General features: G+C 39.2%; 1 protein-coding gene across 3 annotated transcripts in view; it reads left to right on the top strand.

Moving 5' to 3' along the window:
• The window catches only part of UMPS (uridine monophosphate synthetase), a 51,291-nt gene that overhangs the window by 11,940 nt on the left and 12,823 nt on the right, over positions 1-26,528 (top strand). For 2 of the 3 annotated variants that reach the window (XM_088837673.1, XM_088837675.1), the window contains exons 2-7: positions 5,102-5,255; positions 7,223-7,894; positions 9,551-9,726; positions 11,756-11,870; positions 17,324-17,400; positions 17,835-18,018. In XM_088837673.1, the coding sequence (XP_088693799.1) occupies positions 5,102-5,255; positions 7,223-7,894; positions 9,551-9,726; positions 11,756-11,870; positions 17,324-17,400; positions 17,835-18,018 (1,378 nt within the window). The remainder of the gene's footprint in view (positions 1-5,101; positions 5,256-7,222; positions 7,895-9,550; positions 9,727-11,755; positions 11,871-17,323; positions 17,401-17,834; positions 18,019-26,528) is intronic. The other variant, XM_055397011.2, reaches the window with a different exon arrangement.

A 26,528-nucleotide genomic window follows, 5' to 3' on the forward strand; every position in this document is an offset into this window, starting at 1 on the left:
CTGGGATTCTCCAGGCAAGAACACTGGAGTGGGTTGCCATTTCCTTCTCCAATGTGTGAAAGTGAAAAGTGAAAGTGAAGTTGCTCAGTCGTGTCCGACCCTTAGCGACCCCATGGACTGCAGCCTACCAGGCTCCTCCATCCATGGGATTTTCTAGGCAAGAGTACTGGAGTGGCTTGCCATGCATGTGATAAATCCTGGAGAATGTTCCATCTGCACTTGAGAATGTGTATTTTGAATGGGATGTTCTTATAAATATCAATTAAATTAGTCTGGTCCAATGTGTCATTTAAGGCATGTGTTTCCTTATTGATTTTCTGTCTGGACCATCTCTACTGATGTAAGTGGGGTGTTCAAGTCCCCCACTATTATTGTGTAACTGTCAATATCTCCTTTTATGGCTGTTAATATTTGCCTTATATAGTGAGGTGCTCCTATGTTGGGTACATATGTATTTACAGTTGTGTTTTATATATATATATATAGTGTATAATGTGAATGTTCTCCTCAATATTTTTTTCTTTAGATTCATTCATTCATTTCTTCAGTATTGAACAGGTGCCTACTATGTGCTTGGCAGTGGCTAGCAGTTTTTCTGATTGGTAGTTTGTGAAGGGCTTGTTTATTGGGATGGAGATTTTTTTAGATCTAGATGAGAAACATCCACTCGCTGGGATGTCTCCTCCCTAGTTTTGTTTTTTTTCTCAGTCACATCCAAGAAGGGCAAAGGAAGAGCTCTAAACAATAAGCATCTGGGCTCACCTTTTGTGGCACAAGTGGTGAAAACTCCCTGGCAGAGGCCCTAGGCTGACAGCAGGGAGAAAAAGAAGTCCTTGTGTATCCAAGCCGCTGGGTAGGAGAGGACTGTATTAATTAAGATGGTCAAGACAGGAGACAGGAGGACTTCTGGGGAGCTTGGGATCCCTTGGAATTAGAATCTGTTAGAAGTTCTTGATGTCTAAAAAATGATCATTGATATTAAAGTAAGCGGTGCAGTTTTTTCCCACCTAAAGTTATTTGTCCTCTGGAATTCTTTCAGCTTTTTTAGTATGATGGGTGTTCTGAATGATGGGGTGTGGGACTGAAGCAGAATTTTAAAATATCATGTGTGCAAATTCCATATGTATAGAAAGAGATAAAAGAATCACCTAACCGTTGACAGTTGTTTCACTTTCATGCATGAAGTCCTCCTTAAGAGAGGGATGAGTGACCTACACTTTTTTTTTTTTTTTAATTTGGACCATTTTTAAAGTCTCTTGAATTTGTTACAATATTGTTTCTGTTTTATGTTTTGGATTTTTGGTGGTGGGATTATTAACTCGCCCACCAGGGATTGAACCTGCACCCTTTGCATTGGAAGGTGAAGTCTTAGCCACTGGACTGCCAGGGAAGTGCTTCCCTACTCTTAGTTATCAAAGATGAGACTCAAATGAGCTGATATCCTGGGAAAGGGGACAGAACTTTTTTTTAATATACCTGGAGCTCTGGAGGAAAAAAAGCAAGTAATAATTACATAATCATAATAATAAAAGATGTTTTATCAGTTTTCATAATCAATAGCCAGACCAAAAATAGAAGATAATTACGCGGGAACATGATTAACTTAACAATATAAAATAATTAGATACAATTTGGGGGGTCAGGCAGAATGATTTGGTAAGTGGAAGTACATACATGCATTTGTTTTTATCAGCTTAAAGTCTATGTCTTTGGTTGGTGCACTTAATCCATTTACATTTAAGGTAATTAATTGATGTGTATGATCATATTACCATTTTCTTAATTATCTTGGGTTTATGTTCTGTAGGTCTTTTCCTTCTCTTATGTTTGCTGCCTAGAGAAGTTCCTTTAACATTTGTTGTAAAGCTGGTTTGGTGGTCCTGAATTCTCTTAACTTTTGCTTGTCTGGAAAGTTTTTGGTTTCTCCATCAAATCTGAATGAAAGGCTTGCTGGGTAGAGTATTCTTGGTTGTAGGTTCTTCCTTTCATCATTTTAAATATACTGTGACATTCCTTTCTGGCCATAGAGTTTCTGTTGAAAAATCAGCTGCTAGCCTGATAGGAGTTCCCTTGTATGTTGTCGTTTTTTTCCTTGTTGCTTTTAATATTTTATCTTTGTCTTTAATTTTTGTCAGTTTGATTACTATGTGTCTTGGTGTGTTCCTCCCTGGGATTGTGTGCTTCTTGGACTTAGTTGACTATTTCCTTTCACAATTTAGGGAAGTTTTCAGCTGTTATCTCTCCAGATATTTCTCAGGTCCTTTCTCTCTTCTCCTTCTAGGACCCCTATAATGCAAATGTTGGTTGTTGAATGTTATCCCAGAGGTCTCTTACAATGTCTTCATTTCTTTTCATTCTTTTTACTATATTCTGTTCTATAGCAGTGATTTCCATTATTCTGTCCTCCAGATCATTTATTCATTCTTCTGCCTTATTCTGCTGCTGATTCCTTCTAGTGTATTTTTCATCATCCGTTTGTTTGTTCTTTAGTTCTAGTAGGTCTTTGGTATTCTTGCATCTTCTCCATTGTTTCCCAGAGATCCTGGATCATCTTCACTATCATTATTCAGAATTCTTTTTCTGGAAGATTGCCTATCTCCACTTCATTTAGTTGTTTTTCTGGGGTTTTATCTTGTCCCTTCATCTGGGACATAACTTCTTACTTTTTCATCGTGGTTAACTCTCTGTAATGTGTTTTTTCCTTTAGCCACTGTGGGACTGTGCTTCTTCTTGCTTCTTCTGTCTGCCCACTGGTGTTTAGTTGCTCAGTCATGTCTGACTCTTTGCAACCCCATGGACTGCAGCATGCCAGGCTTCCCTGTCCTTCACCATTTCCTGGAGCTTGCTCAAACTCATGTCCATTGAGTCAGTGATGCCGTCTAACCATCTCATCCTCTGTCATCACCTTCTCCTCTTGCCTTCAATCTTGCCCAGCATTAGGGTTTTTTCCAGTGAGTTGGCTCTTTGCATCACGTGGCCAAAAGTATTGGAGCTTCAGCTTCATCACCAGTCCTTCCAATGAATATTCAGGACTGATTTTCTTTAGGATTGATTGGTTGGATCTCCTTGCAGTCCAAGGGACTCTCAAGAGCCTTCTCCAACTCCACAGTCCAAAAGCATCAATTCTTCGGTGCTCAGCCTTCTGTATGGTCCAGCTCTCACATCCATACATGACTCCTGAAAAAACCATAGCTTTAACTATACGGACCTTTGTCAGCAAAGTAATGTCTGCTTTTTAATATGCTGTCTAGGTTGCTTATAGCTTTTCTTCCAACAAGCAAGCATCTTTTAGGGCTGCAGTCACCATCTGCAGTGATTTTGGAGTCCAACAAAATTAAGTCTGTCAGGTTCATTTAGAGGGAACTGTTCATAGCGAGTTATAGAATTGTTGTGTCAATGAAAGGAGGTGAGTTCAGGATATTCTTATTCTGCAGTCTTGAACCACTTTCCCACTTGTTTATTTTTGGTTTTGTTGCCTTTGCTTTTGGTGTCAAATCCAAAAAAATCATTGCTAAGACCAATGTCAAGGAACTTACCACTTATTTTTTTCTAGGAATTTTATGATTTCATGTCTTAACATTCATTCATCCATTCTGAGTTAATTTTTAGGTATGATGTAAGATAGTAGTCTAGTGTGCCCCAAACCTGTTTGTTGAAGAGACTGTCCTTTTTCCTTTTTATATCCTTGGCTCCTTTAATGTGTATTAATTGAACATACATGTGCAGCTTTATTTCTGGGCTATTCTGTTCTGTTGACCTGTGTGTCTGTTTTTATGCCAATACCATATTGTTTTGATTAGTGTTACTTTGTAATATAGTCTGAAATCAAGGAGCATAATGCCTCTGCTGCTGCTGCTGCTAAGTCGCTTCAGTAGTGTCCAACTGTGCGACCCCATAGACGGCAGCCCACCAGGCTCCCCCATCCCTGGGAGTCTCCAGGCAAGAACACTGGAGTGGGTTGCCATTTCCTTCTTCAGTGCATGAAAGTGAAAAGTGAAAGTGAAGTAGCTCAGGCGTCTGTGACTCTTAGCAACCACATGGACTGCAGCCTACCAGGCTTCTCCATCCATGGGATTCTCCAGACAAGAGTACTGGAGTGGGGTGCCATTGCCTTCTCCGCATGATGCCTCTAGTTTTGTTCGTTTTCAAGATTGTTTTGGCTATCCTGGGTCTTTTGTAGTTCTGTACAAATTTTAGGATTGTTCCGTTTCTGTGAAAAGTGCCATTGTAATTATATAGAAATTGTATTGAGTTTGTACATTGCTTTGGACAATATGGACAGTTTAACATTTTAATTCTTCTGATCCATGAGCCTGGAATATTCTTCCATTTACTTATGCCACCTTCAATTTTTTTTTTTATCTAATATTTTTAGTGTGCAAGTCTTTCACTTCCTTGGTTAAATTTATTTGTAGATGTTTTATTCTTCATAATGCAGTTGTTTTCTTTTTAAATATTTGTATTTATTTATGTGACTGCACTGGGTCTCAGTTGTGGCACGTGGGACCTTTGATCTTTGTTGCGGCATGTGGAATCTTTAGATGCAGCATGTGGAATCTTTAGATGCAGCATGTGGAATCTTTAGATACAGCATGTGGGATCTAGTTCCCCAACCAGGGATAGAACCTGGGTCCCCTGCATTGGGAGCACCAAGTCTTAGCCACTCATTCACCAGACAAGTCCTGATGCAATTGTTTTCTTAATTTCTCTTGTGAAACTTCTTAATTGAAAACTTGTGTTGGGAAAATAAAACTGATGGGTTTAGATACTCAAAGCATAATGAATTACTGAGGACAACTGTGAAGCCTAAGTGTGGCGCTTAGTCTCAGGGTCAGTATCATAGCCTTTCCTGACACATTCCATGTTGCCCTTGAAGCAGCCCTGAGTCTAGCCAAGTAGATTAATTCTTGTGGTTTTATATTTTTTTGTAAACTGGGATTTGTGGAGACGATAATTTAACAACAAGGCATTTATATTTTTCTGGCCGAAGTTTGAGAATTTACTTTGCTAGGTTTTTACTGTCATGTTGTTACATGATTTATATACAGCTTTAAAAATAGTAATAGCAGATCATTCATATGTTCTTCTTTTTCTTTAACAGGTTGCAGAAATTTTATTTCAAACTGCCCAAAATGCAGGGATCAATTTTGACACTGTGTGTGGAGTACCTTATACAGCTTTACCATTGGCTACAGTTATCTGTTCAACCCACCAAATTCCAATGCTTATCAGAAGGAAGGAAACAAAGGATTATGGTAAAGTAAAAGTAGTATAGCATTAAGTAGATTCATAACCTGACACTTTTAGAATTTGTTCTTCTAGGCACTGAGGTTGATAGTCACCTTGAATATTCTTTGTAAGTCCTTTAAGTTGTTATGGCCTTGGAGTGTATTAACTGTTGTTATAAAGCAACTCCCTTTCCTTTAGAGTCTGGGGATAAAATGCTTTATGTTAATTAGGCAGTTTAAAAAAAAAATTGCTTTGTGCACCAAATTTATGAAACCCAACATTTTTACCAGCACTTTCCTCATCAGCAGAATGTTTTTAGAGCACAGACTTTCCCAGTGTACTGTTTAACTTACATGAATAAAACTATTCCCTTAGAGCAATGTAAAGGAATTCCTTGGTGGCCCATTGGTTCGGACTCTGCATTTGCACTGCAGGAGGCCTGGTTGGGGAAGTAAGATCCAACAAGCCATGAAGCATGGCAGAAAAAGGCGGGGGCAATGTAAATGCCACATGGAATTCTAAATAGAGATTTATTTTTTTTTAATGGGTTCATGGCAGTAGGTTATCAGGTGGGTATTTCAAACATGTTTTAAAGCTACATCAATCTAAAAGTATTGGGACTGACTTCATGTTTTATTTCATTAAGAATTAATGTTTTTTGGTATTATTTCTGTTTTGGTGCTTTTTTTGATGAGTCCTTTTTACCAATGTGTTCTAAAAAGTTTTATGATGAAATCATATGATGTTTGAGATTTGCTTCTAAAAATTATTGGGAGGGTGGGATTGAAATTATAGCTGAAACAAGATTGCCCATGAGTTATTAGGTGGCAAGTTGCTGTATTTGTGGAGATTTGTTATGCTCTTGTCTAGTTTTAGTTTATTCAACATTATAAAAAACTAGAATAATATTTTTGTTACTTAGTGGCACAGTGTTTTATCTATATGAATCTCTTCCATAAGGAAACTATTTTTTCTATTTCCTTATTATGTATCTCGAAAAATATTTCTTAAAATATGATCATTTTAAAATATACCTATAAATACAGTCTTATGTTCTGGTCTAAGTTAAACTTGCCAATTCTTCAAGGAAGAAAAGGAGTTAGGGGAAAAGACAAAGATAGTACGTGTGGAAAAGTTAAAAGTGGGCAAAACACCCACTAAATATATTCTGCATCAAAATAAGGCAAATCTGGTAGTGGAAACACAAAAATGTGTCTCTGAAAACACGGGTCTTTGTAGTCTTCAGCCTGAGTTATTTACAATTTGTAGGTTATCTGAAAATAGTCTGTAGTAGGGATTGGAGTGGAGAAGGAAATGGAAACCCACTCCAGTGTTCTTGCTTGGAGAATCCCAGGGACGGGGGAGCCTGGTGGGCTGCCGTCTATGGGATCGCACATAGTCGGACACGACTGAAGCGACTTAGCAGCAGCAGCAGCAGGGATTGGAGTGGGCCAGTATATTTAGTCACATTACATTATATAATTCATAAGGTTGTAGTGATTCATCTAAATGGTTGTGGAATATTTTCCCTCCTCAATTGGTATACTCAAAAGGCCAGTTGTTTCGCTGATCTTGAATAATGAAATTGTTATTGGAAAAAGGAATGATTTCATTGATGATATTGTGCTATTGTTTAAAAACTTTCATCAGTCCAGGTGATCTTGCCTAAAGAAACCCCATATTTGAAATTTTGATCATAAACACATTGTGATGTTTTACAAAGTTAAATAATTTGCTAGTTTTACTGTAAATATTCTGTATATGTAACTTTGGTAGTTTTGAAATAGAGACATTGAACAAAACAGTAAATCATAGAACATTGAAGATTCATCAGAAATTTTAAAACTGTATTTCCAAAGTGGATTATCAGAAAGTATAATTTAGATTATCCACCTTTTCATAAATGCATGCCAAATTTATACTATAGAGACATCTTGAGTTGGTTGAAATACATAATTTTAAAATGGAATCAACATAATTTTTTCTTTTCTAGGTACTAAACGGCTTATAGAAGGGGCTGTTAATCCAGGAGAAACCTGTTTGATTGTTGAAGATGTTGTCACCAGCGGATCTAGTGTTTTGGAAACTGCTGCAGTTCTTCGGAAAGAAGGCTTGCAGGTCACTGATGCCGTAGTGCTGCTGGACAGAGAGCAGGGAGGCACGGACAAGTTGCAGGCCCATGGGATTCGTCTCCACTCAGTGTGCACATTGTCCAAAATGCTGGATATTCTTGAGCAACAGGAAAAAATCGATGCTGAGATGGTGGAGAGAGTGAAGAGATTTATTCAGGAGAATGTTTTTGTGGCAGCTAATCCTAATGGTTCTCTCCCTTCTGTGAAGAAAGAACCCAAAGAACTAAGTTTTGGTGCACGTGCAGAGCTGCCTGGGATCCACCCGGTTGCATCAAAGCTTCTCAGGCTTATGCAAAAAAAGGAGACCAATCTGTGTCTGTCTGCTGATATTTCAGAGTCCAGAGAGCTGCTGCAGCTAGCAGATGCTTTGGGACCCAGAATCTGCTTGCTTAAGACTCATGTAGATATTTTGAATGATTTTACTCTGGATGTGATAAGGGAGTTAACCACTCTGGCAAAACGCCATGAGTTTCTAATATTTGAAGACCGGAAATTTGCAGATATAGGAAACACAGTAAAAAAGCAGTATGAAGGTAAGCATTATTCAGGAACCAACAAGAATCAAAATCCAGCCTAAACTGGCTGAAGAACAAAAGGGAATGTATTGGCTCACGTGACAGAGTCGAGCAGTAGAACAGCCTGTCAAGCGTGGTTGGATCCAGGAGCTCAAGTGATAACTTTCGGGCTTACTTTCTCCTCAAGTCTCCTCTGCTTTCTTCTCTCTTCTTTGTCAGGTAGGCACATTCCTCATGCCTGCCCCAAACCAATCACTCAGGCCTGGGTATAGAATACCTTTATTAGCTCACTTGGGTAATACACCCTGCTCCTGGTGATCTGAGGCTATTAGCTTCACATAAACTTCTTGAAATCTGAGGTACAGGGGTAATTCTCCTAAAGAAAATGGCTGTGCTGATGCCAGAAGAAAGGGACATGGGCTTTAGGCAGGCAGAAATGACAAGTGTTGGCCCTGGCAGAACAAAACACAGTTCTGAATCTTTGGAGAATGAAAATTACAGATACAGGAAATAAGGAAAAAGTAGTATAAAGTGGTAAGATTTATTTTTATCAGAAAAAGATCTGTTGATACACATCCTTTTTAAAAAGTGTTAAATAGGAACTCAGAGTAGAGCATACATTAGTAAAAATGCTTTTTACCCATTCATCTGTGCAAATTTCTGTCATATTTATCTAATGCTTTTTTGTTTTCACTTAACCTTACAACAGACATTTTATGTTCTTTAATAAGCATCTTTTAAGATAATTTTTCCTACAGTAATACTTAAGCTACTTTAAGGATAGATTTGTTTGTAATGACCTCATATGCTTAAGATATTGACTGTTGAAAGAGTTATACAAACAAGTTTGCATATAGTTCTTTCAAAAATCTACTAAAGTTATTGTTCTGCTTTTAAAATGAATACAATTGCTTTATTGAAATTTGAAGAGCTAGTGAGACCTAAGGAACAGGAAAAAGATTTAAGAGATGGTAAGTTCCTGAGATATCCCTACAGGGTGAAAATCTGTCATTTTCAGAGGAATTTCGGTTTGCTGTCTTTGACCTCAATACACCTGTCTTCGCTGGAGTCCCTTTCCAGTTGCATAAATCTTACTGGTGGTCACAAGCATCAGCCTACAAAGAAAAACAGCCTTACCAGTTTTGCTAATAAACTAAGTATAGAGCTTAGACGGAGAAGGCAATGGCAAGCCACTCCAGTACTCTTGCCTAGAAAATCCCATAGACAGAGGAGCCTGGTGGGCTGCAGTCGATGGGGTCGCTACTAGTCGGACAAGACTGAGTGACTTCACTTTCACTTTTCACTTTCACACATTGGAAAAGGAAATGGCAACCCACTCCAGTGTTCTTGCCTGGAGAATCCCAGGGATGGTGGAGCCTGGTGGGCTGCCGTCTGTGGGGTCGCACAGAGTCGGACGCAACTGAAGTGACTTAGCAGCAGCAGCAGCAGAACTTAGAAGATTTTTTTCTCCTTGTTATTTTTCAACTAGCTAAGCAGATGGAAAGATAACATTTTTCACAAATAGGTCCGCTGATAATTACTAAAATTCTTGAAGTGCTTCACTGTTTCATTAACATATTACTAGATTATTTTCATATTGTAGATGGTTGGTTGAGTTAAAAGTTAAAGGTTTTTGTTTGAAAATTGGCAAACATCTTTTTTTCCCTTTCTTAGGTGGGGTCTTTAAAATCGCTTCCTGGGCAGATCTTGTAAATGCTCATGTCGTGCCCGGCTCAGGAGTTGTGAAAGGCCTGGGAGAAGTTGGTCTGCCGCTGCACCGGGCATGCCTACTTATTGCAGAAATGAGCTCTGCTGGCACCTTGGCTACTGGGAGCTACACTGAGGCAGCAGTAAGTGACAGAGGAGAGGGACTGGGGCAAGAGAAGGCCAGGACTGTGACACTAGATGTTACAGGGAAAGAAAATGCCTTCATTTGGGGTCTGTGGAATTGCTGCCCAAATCAACAAATCAGCTGCTGTTACTGTGACAGTATATTAATACTAGTTGGCTAGAATGCACTGATGGTTAGTAGCATTTTATGTCTTATAGCAGACACTAGAGAGATTTGAATGGTACTACAAGAGAAACATTGAAACACACATATGGGTTCAAATAAGCATATGTGTCTGTATGTACCTGGCCTTTTTAAGATAGAGTTTTTCCCATCTCACCATGAGTTGAAATTGAAGAGGTTTTTTCCAGTTTCTTGGAAACTTCCTGAGTCACAAAGATGCACATTCTCATGACAGCAGCCCACAAAGCGGGTTATCTTTTTCAGTCTTTGATATTGATTGGTGTTGTGTAGGAGAGCTCTTAATTACAGTCCAGACACGTTATTTTCTCTAGTAACTCCCCATTATTAAAAATTGTTATATGTGTGCTTAGTCGCTCAGTCGTATTCAACTCTTTGCAACCCCATGGACTGCAGCCCACCAGGTTCCTATGTTCATGGGGATTCTCAGGCAAGAATACTGGGGTGGGTTGCCATTCCCTTCTCCAGGGGATCTTCCCAACCCAGGGGTCAAACCCAGGTCTCCCACATTGCAGATGGCTTCTTTACCAACTGAGCCGCCAGGGAAGTTCTTACAGCACCATACGTGTTCTAATGTACCATACCCAGCTCCCACTCCCTGCACACCAGAACAAAATAATGGATGGGTGGTCATCTGGTTATAAAGTTCCTCTTCACATTCTCCTCTGGGCAAGTTTCATAGTTGGATAGTCACCTAGAAAGATGGGATGGATTACCTTTGCCTAAAGACTACTTTTTAAAATAGTAGGAACTTTTAATAAAATTTTAATTTTTACATAGCAATTTATTTTTCATATTTCAAAGGTTGTGGAACTGTGAAAAACTCACATGGCCCTAGGGCCAAGTTTTAAATAACCCCTCCCTTGATTTGACCATAAATGTCTGTGATTCCCCAACTGTCTTAGCAGAGGGTCCGTGAGTCAGTGTTGATATTTGGCATTCTGGATCTGGCTCAAGGACAATACATTGATTATTGGTAGATGGTAGAAGGCAATGGCAAGCCACTCTAGTACTCTTGCCTAGAAAATCCCATGGATGGAGGAGCCTGGTAGGCTGCAGTCCATGGGGTTGCTAAGGGTCGGACACGACTGAGCGATTTCACTTTCACTTTTCACTTTCACACATTGGAGAAGGAAATGGCAACCCACTCCAGTGTTCTTGCCTGGAGAATCCCAGGGATGGGGGAGCCTGGTGGGCTTCCATCTATGGGGTCACACAGAGTCGGACACGACTGAAGTGACTTAGCAGCAGCAGCAGCAGCAATACTTAGTAGCAAGAATGGAACGGTCTGGGCCTCAGGGAAGAACCAAATTAGAAAGTTAGGCAGGGGGGAAAAAAAGTTAGGCAGACCTAGGGAATCTTCTAAAGATGTGAGGTAATGGAAGAGAAATTGTGGAGGCAATGTTAAAGTACAGGGAAAGCTGTGGAGGTAAGATTTCTTTAGCTAGCTCTTCACAACACAGCAGTTTTTATGTGGTGGCTGCCTTGTATATCTGTGTAGATGGGCAGTAAGGCTTCAGTGTAGCTTTATATCACTATAAATGTATTCATATCCTTTTTGGAAGTAGGTAGGTCCCTAAACATTATTAAAAATAGGTAATAATGGAGCATCTAGATGTTAGATGCAAATAGTATAGGGTTTTTAGTGTTTGCTTATGGGAGAAGGGGACAGGAGGAGTTATTTTAGGGTCTTAGTGGAGCAAGTATGTAGATTCATATCTAAGATTACCTGTTTAGATATAATGAGTTTAATATGATATGAGAAAATACATCTGTAAGATAGCGAAGTTTCTTACATTCGGTGTGTTAACTGCTGTCTTGTCATCTGTTTATTACATTCCATTCAGGTGAGAATGGCTGAAGAACATTCTGAATTTGTGGTTGGTTTTATTTCTGGCTCCCGAGTAAGCATGAAACCAGAATTTCTTCACTTGACTCCAGGAGTTCAGTTAGAAGCAGGAGGTAAGCCTATTGATTGGTAATGGTTCCTCTAAAATGCTTCTTTTTCCAAGTGAGCAAAATAAAACCTAGATGTGCCAAAATAGCTTGTAGTCTAATTTTAGGATGAAAAGCTAGAAGGTTACTTTTTATTGAAATATGCCTAGAAACGGATCATTTTAATTGTTTCCCAACTGATGTTTTGAATATACTGCCAGAAAACAGGTGTTCTATGCTCAAGCAGGAGTTCTCTAAATAGAATCAGACATTTGTTTAGGACTTTGTGGAATCTTTGTTGTGCTAATGTTTATTGTGACTTTTTAGTGTGGATATACATGGTTCTGTCATGTCTTCCAAACTTATCTGAACACATAACACTTTTAGCAGTCTTAGAAATACAATTGCAGTGGCTGAAAAACTGCAAACTTTCTCACTGATAGTCTTGAGTTAATAAAGGAATGCTGTAGGTTAATAAATGTCCTATGGAACTCAATAAAGGTGCTTTTTTGTGTTAACTTTTTATTGAGATGTAGTTGATTTACAGTATTTCTGCTGTACAGAAAAGTGATTAAGTTATGTGTGTGTGTATATATTTATTTATTACTGTGCAGGGTCTTTGTTGCTGTGCATGGGCTTTCTCCTGTTAGGGCGAGCAAGGGCTGTTCTTCATTGTGGTGCCCATGTTTCTTGTTGTGGCTTGTGGTCTCTCGAGCACAGACTCAGTAGTTGTGATACAGGGCTTAGTGGCTCTCTGGCATGTGGGATATTCTGGACCAGGAAGCCGTGTCTCCTATGTTGTCAGGTGGATTCTTACCCACTGCGTTACCAAGGAAGTCCTATATACACATATAAAAAATATTCTTTTCCATGATAGTTTATCACAGAATATTAAATGTAGTTCCCCGTGCCATATACAACAGGACCTTGTTACTTGTCCATTCTATATATAATAGAATCTATCTGCTAACCCCAGACTCCCACTCCATCCCTTCCCCCTCTGCCTCCCCCTTGGCAAGCACAAGTCTGTCCTCTGTGTCTGTGCGTCTGTTTCTCTTTCGTAGATGTGTTCATTTGTGTCATATTTTAGATTCCACATATAAGTGGTATCATAGGGTATTTGTCTTTCTTACTTAGTATGAGACTGTGTAGGTCCATCCATGTTGTACAGATGGCATTTCATTCTTTTTGTGGCTGAGTAGTATTCCTGTGTGTGTGTGCATGAGCATGTTTGTATCACCCATCTTCTTTATTCACTGAACATTTAGATTGTTTCCATGTCTTAGCTATTGTGAATAGTGCTGCTGTGAACATAGGAGTGTATGTGTCTTTTGAATGGGATTCCTGGATCATATGGCAACTTTATTTTTAGCTTTCTGAGGAACTGCTTTACTGTTCTTTAGAGACTGTACCAGTGTACATCCCACCAACATTGTAGGAGGGTTCCCTTTTCTCCACAGTCTCTCCAACATGTGTTATCATCAGGTACCACATTGTTAGTTTTGATTTGCACTTCTCTAGTAATTAGCGATATTAAACATCCTTTTTCATGTGCCTGTTGGCCATCTGTATGTCTTCTTTGGAGAATTTAGGTCTTCTGCCCATGATTGGGTTTTGTTGTTGTTGTTGAATTGCATGAGCTGTTTATACATTTTGGAAATCAAGCCCTTGTCAGTCACGTGTGCAAATAAATATTTTCTCCCCATCCATAGATTCTATTTTTTTTTGTTGTTCATGGTTTTTTGCTGTGCAAAAGCTTATAAGTTTGGTAAGTTCCCGTTTGTTTATTTTTGCTTTTATTTCTATTGCTTTGAGACATTGGTATGATTTATGTCAGAGAATGTTTTGCCTATGTTCTTTTCTCAGAGTTTTATTATGTCATGTCTTATATTTAAGTCTTTAACCCATTTTGATTTTATTTTTGGGTATGATGAGGGTGCAATCTGAAGACTGCTTAGGGTAGTATGGCCATCTTAATTCTTCTAATCCTAGAACATGGGCTATCTTTCCATTTCTTTGAATTATCTTCAGTTTTCTTTATTAAAGTTTTATAGTTCTCAGCTTATAAGTCTTTCACCTCCTTGGTCAGGTTTATTTCTAAGTATTTTGGGTTTATTTTGTGTGATTTTAGAAGTTTTTTAATTTTTTGTTTTATATTCCCTTTCTGATATTGTTAAAGAAATGAAACCAGCTTCTCAGCGTTAATCTTGTATACTGCTACCTTGCTGAATTTATCAGTTCTTTAGGGTTTTCTGCATATAGTATCATGTGATCTGTATAAAGGGCTTCTCAGGTAATGCTAGTGGTAAAGAATCTTCCTACCAGTACAGGAGATGTCAGAGACTCAGGTTTGATCCCTGGGTCAGGAAGCTCCCCTGGAGGAGGGCATGGCAGCCCACTCCAGTATTCTTGCTTGGAGAATCCATGGACAGAGGAGCCTGGCAGGCTACAGTCCATAGGGTCGCCAAGTGTCAGACAAGACTGAAGCAACTTAGCGTGCATGTGTGCCTCTGCATAAAATGACAGTTTTACCTCTTCCCTTCCAATCTGGATACCTTTTCTTTTTCTTGTCTGATTTCTAATACTATGTTGAATAGAAGCGATAAGAGTTGGCATCCTTGTCTTGTTCCAGATTTTAGCAGGAAGGCTTTCAGCTTTTCACCGTTGCTCTTTTTCTGTATCTGTTGAGATGATCATGTGACTTTTCTTTGTTAATGTAGTGTACTATATTGATTTTGTATATTGTACTATCCTTGTGATCTTGAAGTGAATTTAACTTGGTCATGGTGTATGATCTGTTTTATGTTTGTTGGATTGGGTCTGCTAATACTTTGTTTAGAAATTTTGCATCTATATTCATCAAGGATATTGACCTGTGATTTTCTTTTCTGGTGGTATACTTGTCTGGTTTTGGTATCAGTGTGATGGTGGCTTCATAAAACATCTTTGAGTGTTCCCTCCTCTTCAGCCTTTTGGAAGAATTTGAGAAGGAACCGTGTAAGTTTTTCTTTATATGTTTGGTTGAATTCACCTGTAAAACCTTAAGTTTTGTTTGTCGGGAGGTGGTTTTTTTTTTTTTTTTAAATTACAGATTCTGTTTCACTTCTAGTTCCTGTTCACATTATCTGTTTCTTCTTAATTCAGTTTAGAAGAGCTATAGAGTTTATAGTATATTTTCATTTCTTCTAGGTTGGCAAATTTGTTAGCATGGAGTTGTTTATAATATTGTCCTGCGGTTTTTGTATTTCTGCAGTGTTGGTTGTTATTTCTCCTTTTTTATTTCTTATTTGGGCTCTTTGCTTCTTAATAATCCAGGCCAGAGGTTTGTCAATTTTGTTTAACCAAGTCTTGGTTTCACTGATTTTATCTGTTGTTTTTTAATCTATTTCATATTTTTCCTCTCAGATCTTTATTATTTCCTTCTGCTGACTTAGGCTTTGTTTGTTCTTTTTTCTAATTCTTCTCGGTAGTAGATTCTGCTGTTTGAGATTTTTCTTGTTTTTTGAGGAAGGCTTATATTGCTGTGAACTTCCCTCTAAGAAGCCCTTTTGCAGCATCCCACAGATTTTGAATGATTGTGTGTAAAGTCCATGTAATTGTTTTTTTCTCATTTCTTCTGTAGTTGATTTTTGTTTCATGCTGTGTAGTCAGAAAGATTCTTGAAATAATTTCTACCCTCTTTACCCACTTAAATTTGTTCAGGCTTTTTTTGTGTGTGTGCCCTGGTATGTGGTCAAGCCTAGAGAATGTTGCATGTGCACTTGAAAAGAATGTGTAATGTTCTGAAAATATCAGTTAAGGCTAACTATCCTATTGCATCATTTAGGATCTCTGTTGCCCTATTGACTTTCTGTCTAGAAGATCTGTCCATTGTTGTGAGTTTAGTGTTAAAGTCTCCTGTTAGTATTTATGTAATGGCAAGGCACTCCAGTACTCTTGCCTAGAAAATCCCATGGATGGAGGAGCCTGGTAGGCTGCAGCCCGTGGGGTCGCTATGGGTCGGACACGACTGAACGACTTCACTTTCATTTTTCACTTTCTTTTTTTTTTTTTAAAGATATTCTCCTTTATTGTCTTTAACATTTTTGTTTATATATATATATATATATTTTCAATTTTATTTATTTTTTTTTTTCAAGTTGAGCAGACTAAATTTCTTTAAACAAACTTACTTATACTCCAGAGTCCTTTAAAAACTTAATAGCATTTATACATTGAAGGTATTTGATTTTCTTGTAACTAGCACTTCAAATGCAACAAGCATTTGAAGCAACAAGCATTTGACTCAACAAGTAAAACTTTCTACAGTTCATAACTTTTATAAATAAATTAAATGTACAGTGAATAAGTTCTCTGAAATATTTTAATATTTCTGCAGGTTTAGTAACATCGTAAAATACATTTCAACTAAAATTCACAAATCTAAAAACCTGTTAGGCATTTTTAGGCGTTTTAAGTTGGAAATGAAGACCAATGTTACATCGTAATATGCCAATTACAAATAGTACTTCAAATAGCAAATACTACAGTTTGTCCCAAACTTTAAAAACTATTCATGAACTCAACACTGAACTATTGATGGCTATGAGAATTGTTTCCTAGCCTTTTTGAAAATTTCAACCCATTTACGTTTAAGGTAATTATTGATAAGTACGATCCCGTAGCCATTTTCTTTATTGCTTTGGGTTCAAGTTTATACACTCTTTCTGTGTTTCCTGTCTATAGAAGATCCTTTAGCATTTGTTGGAGAGCTGGTTTGTGATGCTGAATTCCCTCAGCTTTTGCTTGTCTGTAAAGCTTTTGATTTCTCCTTCATATTTGAATGAGATCCTTGCTGGGTATAGTAATCTGGGCTGTAGGGTATTTTCTTTCATCACTTTAAGTATGTCTTGCCACTCCCTTCTGGCCTGAAGAGTTTCTGTTGAAAGATCAGCTGTTATCCTTATGGGAATCCCCTTATGTGTTATTTGCTGCTTTTCCCTTGCTGCTTTTTATAGTTGTTCTTTGTGTTTGATTTTTGTTAATTTGATTAATGTGTGTCTTGGAGTATTTCGCCTTGGGTTTATCCTGTTGGGGACTCTCTGGGTTTCTTGGACTTGGGTGATTATTTCTTTCCCCATTTTAGGGAAGTTTTCAACTGTTATCTCCTCAAGTATTCTCTCATGGTCTTTCTTTTTGTCTTCTTCTTCTGGGACTCCTATGATTCGAATGTTGGAGCGTTTAACATTGTCCCAGAGGTCTCTAATATTGTCCTCATTTCTTTTAATTCGTTTTTCTTTTTTCCTCTCTGTTTCATTTATTTCTACAATTCTATCTTCTAGTTCGCTTATCCTGTCTTCTGCCTCTGTTATTCTACTGTTTGTTCCCTCCAGAGAGTTTCTGATCTCATCTATTGCATTATTCATTGTATATTGACTCTTTTTTATTTCTTCTAAGTCCTTATTAAATCTTTCTTCCATCTTCTCAATCCTTTTCTCCAGGTTATTTATCTGTAACTCCATTTTGCTTTCAAGATTTTGAATCATTTTCACCATCAAAATTTGAAATTCTTTATCAGGTAAATTCCCTATATCTTCTTCTTTTGTTTGTGTTGGTGGGCAATTATCTTGTTCCTTTACTAGCTGGGTATTTCTCTGCCTCTTCATCTTGCTTATATTGTTTTGCTTGGGGTGTCCTTTCCCTCTTCTTGCAGTTTGTGGAGTTCTCTTTATTATGTAGTTTCTTTGCTGTGTGTGGGGTTGGACGGGTGACTTGTCCGGGTTCCCTGGTTAGGGAAGCATGTGTCGGTGTTCTGGTGGGTGGAGCTGGATTTCTTCTCTCTCCTTTAGAAGACAATGGGCTGCTTTTCTGGGAGCCTGATTGTCCTCTGCCAGTATTCAGAAGTTGTTTTGTGGACTTTACTCCGCGTTCAAATGTTCTTTTGATGAATTTGTGGGGGAGAAAGTGGTCTTGCCGTCTTATCCCTCCGCCATCTTGTTCCTTCCTCCCCAGAACACTGGATTCTTATATTCCACTTGGTCGTGGAGTATCTCTTCCCAGCTGCTCCAGCAAGGCGCAGCCACTGTACCTTACCTTGGACGAGGGGTATCTCCTCAAGGCCGCCCCTCCTGCTTTGAATGTGGATCAGCTCCTCTCGGCCCTCCGGTGCCCAAGCAGCCACCGCCTCCTGAACGTGGTACAGCTCCTCTCGGCCATCGCCCTAACCCTGGGCGTGGGGTAGCTCATCTCAGCCACGATTCTGCACGTGGTCAGTTGCGCCAGAGCCGGGCGTCTCTCGCGCCTGCGCCGCCGGAGCCGGGAGTCTCTCGCACCTGCGCCCAAGAGTCCCATTTTTCACTGTCACACATTGGAGAAGGAAATGGCAACCCACCCCAGTGTTCTTGCCTGGAGAATCCCAGGGATGGGGGAGCCTGGTGGGCTTCCGTCTATGGGGTCACACAGTTGGACACGATTGAAGTAACTTAGCAGCAGCAGTAGCAGCAGTTTAGTCGCTCAGTTGTGTCCGACTCTTTGTGACCCCATGAACTGCAGCATGCCAGGCCTCTCTGTCCATCACCAACTGCCGGAGTTCACCCAAACTGACATCCATTGAGTCGGTGATGCCATCCAACCATCTCATCCTCTGTCGTCCCCTTCTCCCACCCTCAATCTTTCCCAGCATCAGGGTCTTTTCAAATGAGTCAGCTCTTCACATCAGGTGGCCAAAATATTGGAGTTTTAGCTTCAACATCAGTCCTTCCAATGAACACCCAGGACTGATCTCCTTTAGGAAAGACAGGTTGGATCTCCTTGCAGTCCAAGGGACTCTCAAGAGTCTTCTCCAACACCACGGTTCAAAAGCATCAATTCTTCGGCATTCAGCTTTCTTTATAGTCCAACTCTCACATCCATACATGACTACTGGAAAAACCATAGCCTTGACTAGACGGACATTTGTTGACAAAGTAATGTGTGCTTTGTAATATGCTGTCTAGGTTGGTCATAACTTTCCTTCCAAGAAGTAAGTGTTTTTTAATTTTGTGGCTACAGTCACCATCTGCAGTGATTTTGGAGTCCAGAAAAATAAAGTCTGACACTGTTTCCATTGTTTTCCCATCTATTTGCCATGAAGTGATGGGACCAGATGCCATGATCTTAGTTTCTGAATGTTGAGCTTTAAGCCAACTTTTTCACTCATCTTTCATCAAGAGGCTCTTTAGTTCTTCACTTTCTGCCATAAGGGTGGTGTCATCTGCATATCTGAGGTTATTGATATTTCTCCCGGCAATCTTGATTCCAGCTTGTGCTTCTTCCAGCCCAGTGTTTCTCATGATGTACTCTGCATATAAGTTAAATAAGCAGGGTGACAATATACAACCTTGACGTACTCCTTTTCCTATTTGGAACCAGTCTGTTGTTCCATGTCCAGTTCTCACTGTTGCTTCCTGACCTGCATACAGGTTTCTCAAGAGGCAAGTCAGGTGGTCTGGTATTCCCATCTGTTTCAGAATTTTCCACAGTTTATTGTAATCCACACAGTCAAAGGCTTTGGCATAGTCAATAAAGCAGTAATAGATGTTTTTCTGGAACTCTCTTGCTTTTTCGATGATCCACTGGATGTTGTCAATTTAATCTCTAGTTCCTCTGCCTTTTCTAAAACCAGCTTGAACATCTGGAAGTTCTTGGTTCACATACTGTTGAAGCCTGACTTGGAGAATTTTGAGCATTACTTTACTAGCATGTGAGATGAGTGCAATTATGCAGTAGTTAGAGCATTCTTTGGGACTGGAATGAAAACTGACCTTTTCCAGTCGTGTGACCACTGCTGAATTTTCCAAATTTGCTGGCATATTGAGTGCAGCACTTTCACAGCATCCTCTTTTAGGATTTGAAATAGCTCAACTGGAATTCCATCACCTCCACTAGCTTTGTTCGTAGTGATGCTCCTGTTATTAGGTGCATGCATATATGTTGACAAGTAAATATCTTCTTGCAGTAATTATCATTATATAGTGTCCTTTATCTTCCTTTACAGCCTTTGGTTTAAAGTCTGTTTTGTCTGACACAGGTATTGTGCTTTCTTGTTTGTCATTTCCATTTTCAGGAAATAACTTTTCTTACTCAGTCTGTGTGTGTCTTTTGCCCTAAAGTGGGTCTCTGGTAGGCAACATGTTGTATGCTGTTTTTTTATCCAGTTTGCCACTCTGCATCTTTTGATTAGAGCAGTTAGCCCGTTGACATTTAAGGTAATTACTTTTTTTTTTACTGGAGTATAACTTCTTTACAGTGTTAGTTTCTGCTGTACATCGGTGTGAATCAACCATATGTATACATATATCCCTTCCCTCTTAAGCCTCCCTTCTTCCCTTCTCGTTCATCACAGAAACGAGGTCATTATTCACAAGTATTTATTGCCATTTTAAACCTTGCTTTCTAGTTGATTCTGTATTTGCTTTCCCCCCTTTTTTCTTTTGCAGTTTGGTGATTTCCTTTTATTTATGCTTTTGTTTTCTTTTGTGAATCTATTTTGTTTTTGACTTGTGCTTACCCTGTTTTTCAAGTATGTTAACCCCTTCATATATCTACTTACTTTAAACTGGTAATCATAGACTCAAACACATTCTGAAAAAAAAAAACTACATTTTAATCTCCTCCCTCATTTTATGATTTTGATGTCCTCTTTTACATCTTCATGTTTATCCTTTTGCTGTTCATTGTGGTTATTGTAACCTTCAGACAGGATTTTTTTTTTAATCTGTATACCAGCTTTATTTAAGTGATTTACTTTTTGACTAATTTTCTTTTATTTATTTATTTATTTTTTTATCTGATATAGAGTTTATATTCAGGTGTTGCCAATTGTCCCAGGAGTACCCCTGATAGCATTTCTTTTTTTTTTTTTAAATTTTATTTATTTATTTATTTTTTTGCATTACAATAGTTTAATATGAACAATCAGAACTAATTAACAGTATAACAATATTTTACAACTGAAATAATTAAAATAAACTATAAAATTACTACATAAAACAGGTCTGATCTAGCTTATTTACTTTCTATAATCTCTTCAGTGCTGCAAAACCATTTATTTTTTTTTTTCATGTTTTAATAAACACTTCGTCTTTTTGTATTGCTTTTTTTTTTATCACAATAATAGAAATATAACATCATATATCACTGTAAAACACATTTCCACATAAATGCTGATAAGCACAAAATATTTTTCATCATTTACATTTTAACTGTAATAATATATGGCAGAATTAAAGCTGCATCCATCATGTGTCTAACTCACCTTGCTGTAATGAATTTTTAAATGTAAAGGTTTCTGTCGCAAGGTAAAATCGTACATAATGTCCAGTGACACAGTACGCTGGTGGATGGGTGGATTTGGAAAATGGAAATGCAACTTCATTTTTAATTAGATTTATAAACTTCACCACCTCCACCTCCAGCCAGCTTCCCAACCCTCCCTCCCACCACCATTATTTATTTATTTATTTATTTTTTTTAAATGAGGCTTTTAATTAATGTTTGACAGAGCTGATTCAGGTTGAATAGACTAAATTTCTTTAAACAAACTTACTTATACTCCAGAGTCCTTTAAAAACTTAATAGCATTTATACATTGAAGGTATTTGATTTTCTTGTAACTAGCACTTCAAATGCAACAAGCATTTGAAGCAACAAGCATTTGACCCAACAAGTAAAACTTTCTACAGTTCATAACTTTTATAAATAAAATAAATTAAATGTAGCTTTTCTATTTAGGGAAGAAATTGCAATATTTCTTTCATAATAGGTTTAGTATAACTGTATTCTTTGTTTTCGCTTGTCTGAGAAATTCTTTTTCTCTGCTTCTATCTAAATGATGATGCTGTTGACTAGAGTATTCTAGGTTACAGATTTTTCTCTTTCAGGACTTTGAATATATATTTTGCTACTCCCTTCTGGCCTGCAATGTTTCTGTAGAGAAATCAGCTGATTGTTTGTCTCTTACTGCCTTTAAAATGCTAACTTTTGCCATTTTAATTATGTCTTGGTGTAGCTCTGTTTGGGACCCTCTTTGCTTCCTGTCAGTTCAGTTCAGTCGCTCAGTCGTGTCCGACTCTTTGCGACCCCATGAACCACAGCACACCAGGCCTCCCTGTCTATCACCAACTCCCGGAGTTCACTCAATTTCATGTCCATAGAGTCGGTGATGCCATCCAGCCATCTCATTCTCTGTCGTCCCCTTCTCCTCCCACCCCTAATCCTTCCCAGCATCAGAGTCTTTTCCAGTGAGTCAACTCTTCGCATGAGGTGGCCAAAGTATTGGAGTTTCAGCTTTAGCATCAGTCCTTTCAATGAACACCCAGGATTGATCTCCTTTAGAATGGACTGGTTGGATCTCCTTGCAGTCCAAGGGACTCTCAAGAGTCTTTTCCAGCACCACAGTTCAAAAGCATCAATTCTTCGGCGATCAGCTTTCTTCACAGTTCAACTCTCACATCCGTACATGACCACTGGAAAAACCACAGCCTTGACTAGACGGACCTTGGTTGTCAAAGTAATGTCTCTGCTTTTCAATATACTATCTAGGTTGGTCATAACTTTCCTTCCAAGCAGTAAGCGTCTTTTAATTTCATGGCTGCAGTCAGCATCCACAGTGATTTTGGAGCCCCAAAAAATAAAGTCTGACACTGTTTCCACTTTTTCCCATCTATTTCCCATGAAGTGATGGGACCAGACAGCATGATCTTTGTTTTCTGAATGTTGAGCTTCAAGCCAACCTTTTCACTCTCCTCTTTCACTTTCATCAAGAGGCTTTTGAGTTCCTCTTCACTTTCTGCCATAAGGGTGGTGTCATCTGCATATCTGAGGTTATTGATATTTCTCCCAGCAATCTTGATTCCAGCTTGTGCTTCTTCCAGCCCAGCATTCCTCATGATATACTCTGCATATAAGTTAAATAAGCAGGGTGACAATATACAACCTTGACGTACTCCTTTTCCTATTTGGAACCAGTCTGTTGTTCCATGTCCAGTTCTAACTGTTGCTGCCTGACCTGCATACAGGTTTCTCAAGAGGCAGGTCAGGTGGTCTGGTATTCCCATCTCTTTCAGAATGTTCCACAGTTTATTGTGATCCACACAGTCAAAGGCTTTGGCATAGTCAATGAAGCAGAAATAGATGTTTTTCTGAAACTCTCTTGCTTTCTCCATGATCCAGCGGATGTTGGCAATTTGATCTCTGGTTCCTCTGCCTTTTCTAAAACCTGCTTGAACATCTGGAAGTTCACAGTTCACATATTGCTTCCTATATCTGGATATATTTCCTTCTTTAGTTTGGGATGTTTTCAGAAATACTTTAAAATATATTTTCTGTCCCCCTTTCTTCCCACCAGGAGAGTGTGGAGCCTTTGGTCTTTCACAGTTCCTTCCGAGGGGTGCAGGTCCTGCCCAGATTCCTTTCTTTTTTTTTTTGGCCCTACCCAGTTGTATGGAGATTTCTTTTTGTCCTTTCAGGAGTATGATGTCTTCTGCCAGCATTTTGTAGGTATTCTGTGAGACTTGTTCCATGTGTAGATGTATTTTTTGATGTATTTGTGGGAGGAGGCGAACTTCACATTCTTCCATCTGGATCACTCTGTTTTGAATGGGGAACAAATGGTGATCTAGAAATATTTTTCCTGAATTGGTTATTGTATGAGAAACCTTGCTTATCACAAGTATGGGAGTTTATTCTATTCCACTTTCTCTTTCCTTAAGATGGGAAGTATGAACATCTGGTTCTCAGCAAAACTGTTTAAGATGAAAACAACTCTGCTTCATAGAGTATGGAGAATGTTTGTGTATGTGCTGCTATATTATGTTTCCACATCCAGAGTTGGGGCTTCCCAGGTGGTGCTAGCGGTAAAGAACCCACCTGCCAGTGCAGGAAGCATAAGAAACATGGGTTCAATCTCTGCGTCAGGAGAATCCCATGGACAGAGGAGCCTGGCAGGCTACAGTCCATGGCGAAATGAGAGTCTTACATGACTGAAGTGACTTGTGTATGTGCTGCTATGTGATGTTTCCACATCTAGAGTTACCTTTTTCACACCCCCGTAGTGTGTCCTAGTTACAATTGGGCCTAATATGTTCAGTCATTTCACTGTGGCTACATTTGAACTTTTTATAAACTTAACCTTGTTGTACATATATTTTGCACATGTAGGGTATTTGGAATACTTTTATTAGGCTAGAAACTCCTTGAGGATGAGACCTCTTTCTGAAGAATGCATATACGCTAGCACAGTACCCCTGTGCATCATAAATGTTCTGTAAATACACAAGTGTTGAAGGGATGGATAATACACTGTATAGGAGCAGAATTGGTGTTTCTGTGGATGGAATGATAATATTGAGAACATAATGAGATTATAGATTTGGTAAAGCTTAGTTGCTTTTAAATCCTGAAATACTTCAACTGTTGGATACCTATTAACCTTGACAGAACTAATTATTTTTTATAAATAACATAACACTTAAAATGAAAGACATCCTTTTCAGGGTTTTGCTTTCAATGAAGTACTTTAAACAAAAAACATTGCAGGTTAACCAAAGAAAAGTAGATGTTCCCCTGAGACTAGAGAATATTGAAGGTCTCTGCTATTTCTCAAGTTTCACATTATAGGTTTTATATACTACAGAGTAGGCCTTAGCAGAATGACTTACCTATTTAAGACTTGATAATAGTTGCCTTGATTTAGGTCATACCAGAATGATCTAGTGGTTTTCCCTGCTTTCTTCAATTTCAGTCTGAATTATGCAATAAGGAGTTCATGATCTGAGCCACAGCCAGCTCCTGGTTGTGTTTTTGCTGATTCTATAGAGCTCTCCATCTTTGGCTGCAAAGAATATAATCAGTCTGATTTCGGTGTTGACCATCTGGTGATGTCATTGTGTAGCATCTTCTCTTGTGGTGTTGGAAGAGGGTATTTGCTATGACCAGTGTGTTCTCTTGGCAGAACTCTATTAGCCTTTGCCCTGCTTCATTCCATGCTCCAAGGTCAAATTTGCGTGTTACTCCAGGTACTTCTTGACTTCCTACTTTTACATTTCAGTCCCCTATAATGAAAAGGATATCTTTTTTGGGTTTTAGTTTTAGAAGTTCTTATAGGTCTTCATAGAAGACCATTCAATTTCTTCAGCATTACGGGTCAGGACATAGACTTGGATCACTGTGATATTGAATAGTTTGCCTTGGAAACGAATAGAGATCATTCTGTCATTTTTGAGGTTGCACCCAAGTACTGCATTTCAGTCTCTCTTTTTGACTATGATGGCTACTCCATTTCTTCTAAGGGATTCTTGACCACAGTAGTAGATATAATGGTCATCTGAGTTAAATTCACCCATTCCAGTCCATTTTAGTTCATTGATTCCTAGAATGTCATCATTCACTCTTGCCATCTCCTGTTTGACCACTTCCAATTTGCCTTGATTCATGGACCTAACATTCCAGGTTCCTATGCAATATTGCTCTTTACAGCATCGGACTTTACTTCCATCACCAGTCACATCCACAGCTGGGTGTTGTTTTTGCTTTGCTCCGTCTCTTCACTCTTTCTGGAATTATTTCTCCACTGATCTCCAGTAGCGTATTGGGCACCTACCGACCTGGGGAGTTCATCTTTTTGCCTTTTCATCTTCTTCATGGGGTTCTCAGGGCAAGAATACTGAAGTGGTTTGCCATTCACTTCTCCAGTGGACCACATTTTATCAAAACTCTTCACCATGACCCGTACATCTTGGGTGGCCCCACACGGCACAGCTCATAGTTTCACTGAGTTAGACAAGGCTGTGGTCCATGTGATCAGATTGGTTAGTTTTCTGTGATTGTGGTTTTCAGTCTGTCTACCCTCTGATGGAGAAGGCTAAGAGGCTTACGGAAGCTTCCTGATGGGAGAGACTGACTGAGGGGGAAATTGGGTCTTGTTCTGATGGGCAGGACCATGTTCCCTCCCTGTTATTTGACCCAAGGCCAAATTATGGTGGAGGTAATGAAGATAATGGCGACCTTCCTCAAAAGGTCCCATGGCACTGCTACACTCGGGGCCCCCAACCCTGCAGCAGGCCACGCTGACCCACGCCTCCACTGGAGGCTCCTGGACACTGACGGGCAAGTCTGGGTCGGTCTCTTGTGGGGTCACTGCTCCTTTATCCTGGTGCGCACGAGGTTCTGTGCCCGCCAAGACTTTGCTTCCCAGTCCTGTGTAAGTTCTGGCGGCTCTGTGGTGGGGTTGATGGCGACCTCCTTCAGGAGGGCTTATGCCACACCCAAGGTTGCTGTACCCAGCCCCTGTGGCAGGCCACTGCTGGCCCGTCCCTCCTCAGGAGACACTCACAGTTCTGTCTCAGTCTCCGGGTCCTGGTTTGTTTGAGCCTCTGAGCGTCCCTGTCGGGTATGGGGTTTGATTCTAAATGCGATTTCGCCCCTCCTAGCGTCATGCCGGGGCTTCGCCTTTGCCCTTGGACATGGGGTATCTCCTCAGAGTCACTCTTGCTGGGGAAATAGCTGTGAAAACAATAGAAGAGAAAGGAGAAAAGGAAAGATATACCCATCTGAATGCAGAGTTCCAAAGAATAGCCAGGAGAGAGAAGAAAACCTTCCTCAGTGATCAGTGCAGAGAAATAGAGGAAAACAATAGAATGGGGAAAGACTAGAGATCTCTTCAAGAAA

This window comes from Moschus berezovskii, chromosome 1 (assembly GCF_049115385.1).
Source record: "Moschus berezovskii isolate FMDL1 chromosome 1, NW_MosBer_1.0, whole genome shotgun sequence".
NCBI classification, from domain to species: domain Eukaryota; kingdom Metazoa; phylum Chordata; class Mammalia; order Artiodactyla; family Moschidae; genus Moschus; species Moschus berezovskii.